At 43.0% G+C, this 10,929-nt stretch overlaps 1 protein-coding gene across 6 annotated transcripts in view; it reads right to left on the bottom strand.

The window, feature by feature from the left end:
* The window catches only part of impdh1b (IMP (inosine 5'-monophosphate) dehydrogenase 1b), a 40,900-nt gene extending 30,228 nt beyond the window's left edge, over positions 1–10,672 (bottom strand). Inside the window, exons 1-3 of one of the 6 annotated variants that reach the window (XM_086058758.1) lie at positions 10,391–10,672; positions 1,743–1,841; positions 1,567–1,638 (exon numbers count right to left, since the gene is read on the bottom strand). In XM_086058758.1, coding sequence (XP_085914884.1) covers positions 1,567–1,638; positions 1,743–1,841; positions 10,391–10,533 — 314 coding nt within the window. In that variant the 5' untranslated portion in view covers positions 10,534–10,672. Of the gene's footprint in view, positions 1–1,566; positions 1,639–1,742; positions 1,842–4,399; positions 4,619–10,390 lie in introns of those variants that run through there. The other 5 variants (XM_086058755.1, XM_086058752.1, XM_086058753.1 and 2 more) reach the window with 5 other exon arrangements.
* Between the last annotated feature and the right edge of the window lie 257 nt (positions 10,673–10,929).

Below are 10,929 nucleotides of genomic sequence, written 5' to 3'. Positions count from 1 at the left end.
ACGCAAAGATTTCAACTATTAGATTAAATGTAATCTATACTGTAATTGAATTTTATGTGATTTTATTACAGTATTTTAATATTTTGCATGAATGAAATGTTTTTATTTAAGCTTTTTGAGTGACTTGAGGCCACAGAAGAAACTGAGACAGTTTGTCATGTATGTATGTCACCCTCCATACATATATGCTTGTTTGAGTTTAAAAATCGCTTCCAGACTGGATTATATAGTGGCAAAGTTGTCTATATTTTGGCAGCTACTGCCCATTCTACCCTCAAACTTAAAACATTTTTGCCCATTTTAGGAATTCACGGCGCAATGTGACCTGTGTGGACCAACAACAAGTCTATAAAAAACTAAAAATTCACAAAAAAATGGAGCCAAGAAGCCAGCAGTTAGTCATATCCATAAAGGCCTCTAAAGAACAAATATTTGGATTCATGGCACGTCAAGGGATTTTCAGTCTAGAGGCCGTTGAGTGGGCTTTCTCCAGGAGGCCATTTCGGGACACAAGCCTCCATTTTGAGGTTATACAACAGCAGCGGCTACTCTTTCTAATAAACTTTGGACTGGGACGGCTGGAATTTGACGCCCCGTTGCTGTCACGCACTTTCTGGAAGCACTCTGCCTCAGTTCTCTCCTGCCCTTCACATGATTTCGATTGGGACCGTCATGTGAGCAGCCTTAGAAGAGGCCGTGATGTGCGCCATTAAATAGCTAATGGGGAACGCGTCCTTAAAAATCAACCAATCAATAAAACGTTAACATACACAGTCAGTCAGTTATGACGGTTGTTTTGGGGAATAATTGCAAGGATTTGCCGTGTTATGTTGTAAAATGTGACTTGTACAGTTTACGTATTGGACAGCAGGATGCTATAACTAGAGGTTAGCCAAGTATCAAGAGGAAGTGAGGAAATGAAAAGCACAGTGGATTCTAAAAAAATATATACTTTCAAATCTCATTTTCCCCCACAGTAAATAACGAAAAGTAAGATCCAGGTAATCAAACTAAAATAAAGCAAAAGTACCAATTTTGGGGGAAAGATACCAGACAAGACACAAATTTGAGGTAATGAGAAAAAGCTTGTTATTCTCGTCTCATTCCCAAACTAGCCGTTTAATGCTAGTCCATGACTTGTTACATAATGTTTGTTTGCGTCTACTGTATTTAGCGAATTGGTTCCATTTCCTGTCATAACACTTTTCCTCTTTGCAATTATTAAAGTAAACAGAACTAGCTCTTGAATTAGTCTAGTTGTGTTACTGAGCACCAACTTCATTAAATTAACTCTATGTAATTGATATGATTGGTTGTACTGAAGAGCAAAGTTTAGCTCTATACACTGGCGTGTTGAGAACTCCAGAATACTGATAGCATAAACACCTAATTTGTTTCGACTTCAGAGGTTCCACTGTGAAGCCATTGTTCATCCAATGACTAATGATTCCAGATAGCCTAAAACCGGCGTATCTTCACAGTGTGATTAACCTCAAGGATTTTTTTTTTAAATCAGGACAATCTGATGATTTCGTACACAGTTTCAAACTGACTTGTTCTACTCACTTGTAAGTCAACCCATCTCCTTTAGAGCATAGCTCTTCAGCCGTTTGACCGTCCGAGTGTTGGTCACATCTGCTGATTCAGAATGTGTTGGCCATTACAAAGCGCTAAGTGACGACACACGTGTACGCGTGTGCCTTTCCAAATTGAGGTGGACTGGGGAGGGGTTAATGTCTTACTTGTATGTGAGGCCATCGCCGATAGAGAAGAGCTGCTGCGCCGAGAGTCCATCCTCTGGGACGTAACCCGTGCCGCCACTGATTAAGTAATCTGCCATGCTGGAAGAGAAAAAAGACATCAAGTAAAAATAAAGATGATTCACTACATTAGCGCTTTTTTTATGTTTTGTATTTTATTTTGTTCTATGTAATCAGGTTAGTGTGACTTTTCCCTCTGCTATTTTGTTCCGGCTACTGATTGGCTACATAATTCCAAGCCAACCCATCATAATGATCTGAAATTTTAATCATCTTCCTTGAAGATATCAAAATAGCGCTTGTTTCTTTATTAGTGATAATTTTCCGTGATTTTTGCCTGTGGTACTGATATTACACCATTTGCCTTGACTTCTTTCTTCCAGCTTCTGATTGGCCAAATCTAAATTTCTGTCCAAGCCAGCCAACCAGGTGTAATGCTGCTGCATTTGAGGAAGGCGGGAATTATCCCAGTCAGATTGTCGCAGTGTTGACCTCAAAGTGTTTGAGGCCAATGTAAACAACAAAGATGACTGATTCCAATGAATTATTTGTTGTTCTGGTTTACCTAGGAGGGTTCCGGTTTTGAGCCTTAGTGTCCCGGGTGCCGCGGATTTTGTCAGCACCATTGCTTTGTACCACCATTAGGCTGATCCTGTTGTCCTGTTTTTTTTTGTTGTTTTCTATTCAGCAAGCCAATTGATTGGGCCATGTGCATGTCAATCACACAGCTGTCATAACGATTCATACAATAAACCAATTAAAAAGAAGTTGAACTGTTAAATCACTAGCAGACAAGTAGGACTACTTCCTGCTTCCGTATATAATAACCAAATGTAGTCTTATTGACCTTATGATGCAGTCGCCGGTCAGACCCAACACTGGCGCAAAGGTAAACGGCACAGCCATCTAACAATAGCTGCCAGGACTGAGCAAAAGAGATTGGATAATGGTGAGTGTGTTAATTACGGCCGTTGAACTGTCAACCTAGATAGCATTTAGCATTATCTAATGTATCAACACAAGCAGACTGACTAGTCATTAAATTAGTTATAAATAGTTCCTGGGGAGAATTTATGGTATATTTGATTTTCAGCTAAACTGTAGTGTCCTGGTTTTTAATTTTGGAAATCTGGTCGCTCTAATAAATGTTATTGTCAAAGCATTTCATACATTTCACCAAATAAGTTGTGTTATGTCAAGTTATTTCGAATAACTAAATTAATGTAATAATAAATCAAGATAGATCAATATGTTTATAATCTTTTTCCATTTATCTTCTGTATGTCTGTATCTCCGTGGAAGTCGCCACTGTCGAATGACGTCAGGTCGAAGCTGACTTCGTAACTCGGATCTCCCAGTTGAAAGGGGTGTTCCAGTGCATTTTTCCTTGTTGGATGGAGGTCGGCAAAGTCCGACGACTTCCCACCTTCCGCGAATGCAGCATAAGGTACAACATTGATTACAGAACAAGTCCTCCCACTATACCCTTTTGAGAAATGTTTGGGCAGCCGTAGAAACATCTTGAGGCAGGCAGTAAGTTGATAATAAACAAGCAGAAATGTCCGTCAAGAACCAAGCACCCACTGTCTTCTAGATGATGTCATACATAGAGCAAATACGTTTTGACCAGAGGATTAAAGAAAGGGAAATGTCAACACTGCAGCATTCCAGTCTAGACGAGGCGAATGTGACATGGGGGGAATAGTAAAAATTACCTAATTGTGTAGAGGTATGTTAGGTTGTTTTTTTATGCCAAGCTTTACGCTTATTAATGGGCTGGTGACCTACATTGCAGGCGAGCAAATATTAGCATTATGCTGCGTAACGTGCTCTTTAAAAGACTACATAACGAGAGATAACGTCTAAAAATAGCTCCAATATCAAGGCCGAATAGACGGACAGCACCGTTTGCTTCATATACGATAGCATTTGACTTTCGCTTAAACTAAATAACTTCATGCATGAGGGAGGCGACGATATTGAGTGTAATTTCTAAACGAGTTCGGTGCTCAGAGGCGCAAAGGTGAATCGTAATGTAACGAGCGTGGAGGGTGATGCTTAGGACACATTAAGCACGTTAATACTTGCTGACGAGTGTGTAACAGTTATAACAAACAGATATTACATTAAGTTAATTGACATGGAAAAATATGCATAAGCATTTTAAGCGATCACATAGATTTAAATAATAAACATACAGTAAGTGCATCGCAGAGTAAAAGCCAGCAGTGCATTCAAATCTTTAACACCAAATGTGACTTTTTAAATTCTAAGATTGTATTCGTACAAACAACTAGCAGTGCATGTGTAATAAGTGCACGCAGAGCAACTTTTTTTGTCAGTGCACGCACCGATAAACGTGGAGCCAGAGTTAGCGATTAGCATTAGCAAAATGCCACTCTTCTTGCTCGGATGTGCGCATGTCCACGTCCACTGTCTAATGTCAACTCACCACCCATGTTTTTATTTGTATTTCTTTAACTTTTTGGGGGGGATGCTAAGCGTTTTCATTTAACATGGTCCCGATCGCCGGACTGTATTAACTCAAAGATGAAAGGAGATCTACCGGCTTGGGGGTGAAATGTAGAGCGTGTGGAGCGAGGATGCTAACAGGCGTGCTAATGTCGGCGTGAGTTTACCTCGAAGAAGAAATTAGGGCGGACACGTCGCCCGTGGCTTCAAAAAGTGAGTTCCAAAATAAAAAGGACGGCAAAACTGGAGTGTTTGCCGCTGCTCTGTGCCACGGTGAGGGGTTGGTGAATACGTAGCAGCCGTCGCCTTGAGCCTGTTACATCCCCTTTTCTTGTGGAGGCGTGTTTAATTCCCCGCGTGCTGATGCTGCAGCTGCTAGCCACACCGCTGACTTGTGACGTCACGGCGTTGAGTTTCACATGCGTACACGTGAAGAGTTTCGGGTTCCAGGTGGCGGAGTGGTACCGTCACCTGCCAATGAAGCAGGTTGGCGTGGGTCCGCTTCTCCGCCTGGGAAACCGTATTTGTATGTATGCGTGAGTCGAAAAAAAACCGCTGAGAGTAATTTTCTTTTCTTTTTGAGTGTTGTTACGTGGACGGACTCGCTGGTCAAGTGACCTAAACTCCAGACATTACCACTTTTACAAGAATTACATTAAAATGTGAAATGTAAAATGTTTTGAAATGAATTACATGAATTCACATAAACAAACATACAATTAAATAAAAATTAGCACCTGAATATTTTTTTTAATGCACTAACACTTTATACTTTATCAAATTTATTGAGCCATGAGAAGATTCTTATGACACAGCACCAAACAAAAATGTCACATATACTGAAACAAACGATGATCTCATCTCAATTACTTAATTTGAATGAAATCTGTCCCTGTTTAGTGGGACAAAAAGCTATTGTTCTGTTGAATGTAGGGCAACAGGTGGAAGAGCATTTAATTGTGTTAATTGTGAAGACTGAGTCATATTAGGGGGTGGCACGGTGGTTGACTGGTTAGCACGTCCGCCTCCCAGTTCAGAGGACGTGAGATCGAGTCCAGGTTTTGGCCTTCCTGGGTGGAGTTTGCATGTTCTCCCCGTGCCAGTGTGGGTTAAGAAAATGGATGGATGGAATCATATTAGGCCTTTTTGGCCTGTGGGACTGGAGGCAGCTGACAGGTACCAGCTGGCGAAGCGGAATGCAGCTTCAGCGGTCGCTGGGGCTAAAACTCGGACATGGGAGGAGTTCAGTGAGGCCATAGAAAATGACTTCGAGGAAATTCTGGTCCACCACCTGGCAACTCAGGAGAGGAAAGCAGTGCACTTTTAACACCGTGTATAGTGGAGATAGGGTGCTGCTGAAATCAACTCGGGACGTCGTGAGTCGGTGGGGAGAATACTTCGAAGTCCTCCTCAATTCCACCGACACGTCTTCCTTTGAGGAAGCAGAGTCTGGGGACTGTGAGGTGGGCTCTATGGAAGTAAATATGGTGCAAAACTAACTTGTAAAAAAAAATTGTACCTGTAGAAAAAAGTCTAAATTTGTATCTGTAAAAGTCGTGATTTGTACCTGTAAAAAAAATGTGGGCCTGTAAAAAAAAAAATTGTATCTGTAAAAAAAATGTATACCTGTAAAAAAAAAATTGTATCTGTAAAAACAAATTTGTACCTGTAAAATTCATGATTTGTACCTGTACAAAAAATTTTTTGTATCTGTACAAAAAGGGTAAATTTGTATCTGTAAAAGTTGTGATTTGTACCTGTAGAAATGACAACTTGTAGTCAAAGAAGTCGCCACTAGGAGTCACAAGTGGTTTTTCTGCTGCTGTCCAATGACGTGAGTTTTGCACCATTTATCTCACTACAAAAGGTGCAAAACTGATTCGTACTTGTAGAGCGACGTGATTTGTACTCGTAGAAGAAGAGGGCGGGCTCTGAAGGATTTGGGCGGGCTAAAGCTCAACCTCATTGGTTGAGCGAACGACCGTGGGTTGAACTCAAATGACGCCCATGCACAAGTCCGCAATTCTAAACAAACAGAGTAACACCGTGTGGAACAGCTTAAACGTTGGTTGACATGCACTCCAAGTGGCTTCAAATCTTGAAATAAAAATCGTGACTTCAATGTGTTCAGTTTTCGTGACAACAACATGAGATGAGCTAGCTAGCTCGCACCGGATTACGAGCTATGTTCATACAATCAATCTTACCTTCATACTAAAACTTCTTTCTTTCTGCCCACTTGGAGTGCTCTGCATGTCAACCAACATTTAAGCTGTTCCACACGGTGTTCGTATTTTGAACCATGTTGAAATTTTCACGCCTGGGACGTCCTCTTCTTCCAAAATGACGCGTAAACTGGTATGGCTACTCTGTTTGTTTAGAATTGCGGACTTGTGCATGGGCGTCATTTGAGTTCAACCCACGGTCGTTCGCTCAAACCAATGAGGTTGAGCTTTAGCCCGCCCAAATCCTCCAGAGCCCGCCCTCTTCTTCTACGAGTACAAATCACAGCGCTCTACAAGTACGAATCAGTTTTGCACCTTTTGTAGCGAGATAAATGGTGCAAAACTCACATCACTGGACAGCAGCAGAAAAACCACTTGTGACTCCTAGTGGCGACTTCTTTGACTATAAGTTGTCATTTCTACAGGTACAAATCACAACTTTTACAGATACAAATGTACACTTTGTGTACAGATACAAAAAAAATTGTACAGGTACAAATCATGACTTTTACAGGTACAAATTAGTTTTTACAGATACAAATTTGTTTTACAAATACAAATTTGTTTTTTGCAGGCCCACATTTTATTTATTTACCTCCATAGGGCTCTCCTATCTCTGGGTTCGAAGTCACTGAGGTGGATGGAAAGCTCCTCTGTGGCAAGGCCCCAGGGGGGGATGAGATCTGCCCGGAGTTCCTAAAGGCTCTGGATGTTGTGGGGCTGTCGTGGTTGACACGCCTCTACAACATCGCATGGACATCAGGGACAGTGGTGGTCCCCCTTTTTAAGAAGGGGGACCGGAGTGTGTGTTCCAAATATAGAGGGATCACACTCCTCAGCCTCTCTAGTAAGGTCTATTTAGGGGTGCTGGAGAGGAGGGTCCATCGGGAAGTCAAATCTCGGATTCAGAAGGAGCAGTGTGGTTTTCGTCCCGCCCGTGGAACAGTGGACCAGCTCTACACCCTGGGCAGGGTTCTCGAGGCTGCATGGGAGTTCGCTCAACCGATCTACATGTGTTTTGTGGATTTGGAGAAGGCATTTGACCGTGTCCCCCACGAGTAGTCCTGTAGGGGGTGTTTTGGGAGTACGGGGTACCGAGCCCCCTGATACAGGCTGTTTGGCCCCTGTATGACCGTCAGAGTTTGGTCTGCATTGCCGGCAGTAAGTCAGATTTGTTCCCAGTGAGGGTTGGACTCCGCCAAGGTTGCCCTTTGTCATTGATTCTGTTCATAGCTTTTATGGACAGAATGTCTAGCCGCAGCCGAAGCGTTGAGTGGGTCCGGTTTGGTGACCTCAGTATAGCATCTCTGCTTCTTGCAGACGATGTGGTGCTGTTGGCTTCATCAAGCCGTGATCTCCAACCGTCACTGGAGCGGTTTGCAGCCGAGTGTAAAGCAGTTGGGATGAGGATCTGCACCTCCAAATCCGAGACCATGGTCCTCAGTCGGAAAAGGGTGGAATGCTCTACGGGTCGGGGATGAGATCCTGCCCCAAGTGGAGGAGTTCAAGTATCTTGGGGTTTTTTTCACGATTGAGGGCAGGAGGAAGCGGGAGATCGACAGGCGGATCGGTGCAGCGTCTGCAGTGATGCGGACTCTGTATCGGTCTGTGGTGGTGAAAAAGGAGCTGAGCCAAAAGGCAAATCTCTCGATTTACCAGTCGATCTACGTTCCTACGTTCCGACCCATGAGCTGTGGGTCGTGACCAAAAGAACAAGATCCCGGATACATGCAGCCGAAATGAGTTTCCTGCTCTCTCTTAGAGATCGGGTGAGAAGCTTGGTCATCCGGGAGGGACTCAGGGTCGAGCCGCTACTCCTCCCCGTGGAGAAGAGCCAGTTGAGGTGGCTCGGACATCTGGTTCGGATGCCTCCTGGACGCCTCCCTGGAGAGGTGTTCCGGGCATGTCCCACTAGCGGGAGGAGGATCTTACTAGTGGTGCAACGGATCACAAAAGTCACGGTTTGGATCGGATCACAAATTTGAGTCATGGATTGGATCGTTTTCGAATCAGCTAAAAAAGAAAAAAGAATCAGTACTTTGTCTTCATTTATTTTGCCCATTAAAAAAAAAATCAACTCAAAATGTCTAATATGGCTTTTTAGGATTTAGGAACACAACCTTAAGTGCAATATGAGGCAGATACATGTTTATTTTATACATGGTCCATGTATAAAATAGCAAGGTATTAATGGCTTGAAGTTGTGTTCCTCAAATCTAAACTATATACACACACGCATACGCACACGCACACGCACACGCACGCACCCACCACACACTATTACTATATTGACGTTTTTTAATTGCCAAAAGTGTTTTATAAAATAAATGAAGACAATGTTCTATTTATCTCTCTTTTTTTTAATAATAAGAAAAAAAACTCAAAGTGCAATTTAAGGCTGGTCCAGAATATAGAAAAAGAAGGAAAGAAAGACAGGTAACAGCTGTCACACATTAATGTTGCCAGCCCTTTTTTTTCAGTTCAGGGCCACCGTACCAGCCAGGCACTAATGCTAACACTAGCTGCTTGCCACTCACGTCGGAAACATGTGCCGTATAATACAATGATGGCGTAATTAACTAGCGGTTTCTTAGCGTCCTAAATTAGCGATTAAATATGCTTTCGGGGTGGCATTGTGATAATGTTGGTAGAAAATATGTATTTTCAATAAAAACTTCGATATGTAAGCCAAAACGTCGAAACCGGAAAACAAGCTAGCAGTCACGCCGCCACGCAAGCCGACTTCGTAGTAAAAGCCCACTAAGGGTATTTGCAATGTTACATTGGTGTCAATGTATTATATGGAACGCTTTATTTTGAAATTATCCTTAGCGTAGGCGGCGTATTGACTCGGTTTCCAGCTTCCACCACCAATCAGAGTGTGCGTTGAGACGTTCGATCTTTTGCTCCACTTTGCCCCGTTGTTCGGAAGATGTTAGGACACCGTTAGGAATTTTTAGGACTTAGTTAGGAACCCGTTTGAACTGTTAAGACTTGGTTAGGAACTTGTTAGGACTCCGTTAGGAAATGTTACGGAGGACCTGTGTTTGAACACAGCTTGGGCAAGTCTTCACATCCATTAATTTTAATGTCATTCATCATTATTAAGTTTTGTTTCTATATTATCTGTTCTATAGTCAAAATTCTAATTCAACGCGTATATACTGACATAATTACTGCAATTACATACAATGTCACAGATTCTTCTGTGGATAAAGTGGTCTAGCGGTTAAGAGAAAGGGCAGATAATCAGTGTACCTGGGTTTGAATCCAACTCACACACGTATTTTTTTGTGTGTGCACAAACAAACCCCCCCCCCCCCACCCCCCCCCCCCCATTGGATATCCTTTGTTACACTTTTCCATCGAAATGAATTGAGGGTGCTTTCAGAAAACACTTCTCCATATAAATTGCTTCAAAAATTCACGCCGTCCGGGTTCAAGTGTTCTTTTTATTCATTTATCTTTGAACTACAATTAATACTTTGTAATTTTCACATAATTTATCTTTCAATTTACTATATAAGCATTCAGCTTAGCATTCAGCTATTAGCATTCAGCTTCCAGCATTCCCACCAATTTCTGCAGAAATTGCACTTAGTCTAATTATTATTACAGTCTTAGCATAAACAAAACATGACCCTAAAGTGAATGTGGAAAGTTATACAAAGATGCACATTGTGTTGCCATAAAAGTGAGGGTTTAGGTGACTGGGAGGGATTTAATTTGAATGGCTTAAAGTGGGTCATTGGCCATACGGCTCTGTGGTTCCTTTTCCCGAGCCTGCGAGGGATTGCCCCGTGGTGATCCAGGAGAGCCCTATTTTTAAAAGCTTGCACTAAGTCTTGTTTGTGTTAGCATCAGGCGCTAAGCGAGGGCAGCTATTATCGGAGTGGCCTTGGAGCCGCTCGACCTCGGATCGGAACGTCCTACCTCTCCGGACCCAACCCGGCCTGGATGCGGGTGGCGCTATAGCGCTGCGCTGCCGTCTCGTGCCGGACGTAGTGTTCCCCTCGAGTATACACGTCTCCCAACATCCTCCTCCGGTCCACCTGTTGACCCTCGTAGACGTCCATCTCCGTTCTGGGCTAGACGTTTGACTCCCTTGCAAAGTCTAGGCTACATTTACAATTCCATGTGTGAGAACCTTGAAAGTTGCTTATCTGGCAGCAGCAGTAGATGTTCCCATGCAGCAAGGACTCACAGAATGCACCTGCCTTGAAAAGAGACAAGAGGCATGTCAGCGGGGGGAGTCGCCAAGGAGATTCTCCCAGAGAGCGGGTATCACCGTGGTAATGTTAAGCCAGCGCCGCATCACCGACTAGAGTTGGGAGTCGCCGTGATGGGCAAGCGGGACAAAGCAAAGCCATGCCCTGGAGCCAAGAGAACGAGACGGGAGAGTGTGAAGCCATTTAATCCTGAAAAATTGGATTTCTTTATACAGTAATGCCTGCATATACTCTAAGCCCCCC

This window comes from Leptonotus elevatus, chromosome 17 (assembly GCF_054856555.1).
Source record: "Leptonotus elevatus isolate MCC_2025b chromosome 17, RoL_Lele_1.0, whole genome shotgun sequence".
NCBI classification, from domain to species: Eukaryota; Metazoa; Chordata; class Actinopteri; order Syngnathiformes; family Syngnathidae; genus Leptonotus; species Leptonotus elevatus.
The sequence above is the reverse complement of the archived record's forward strand: the minus strand, read 5'-3'. Positions and strand labels throughout refer to the sequence as shown.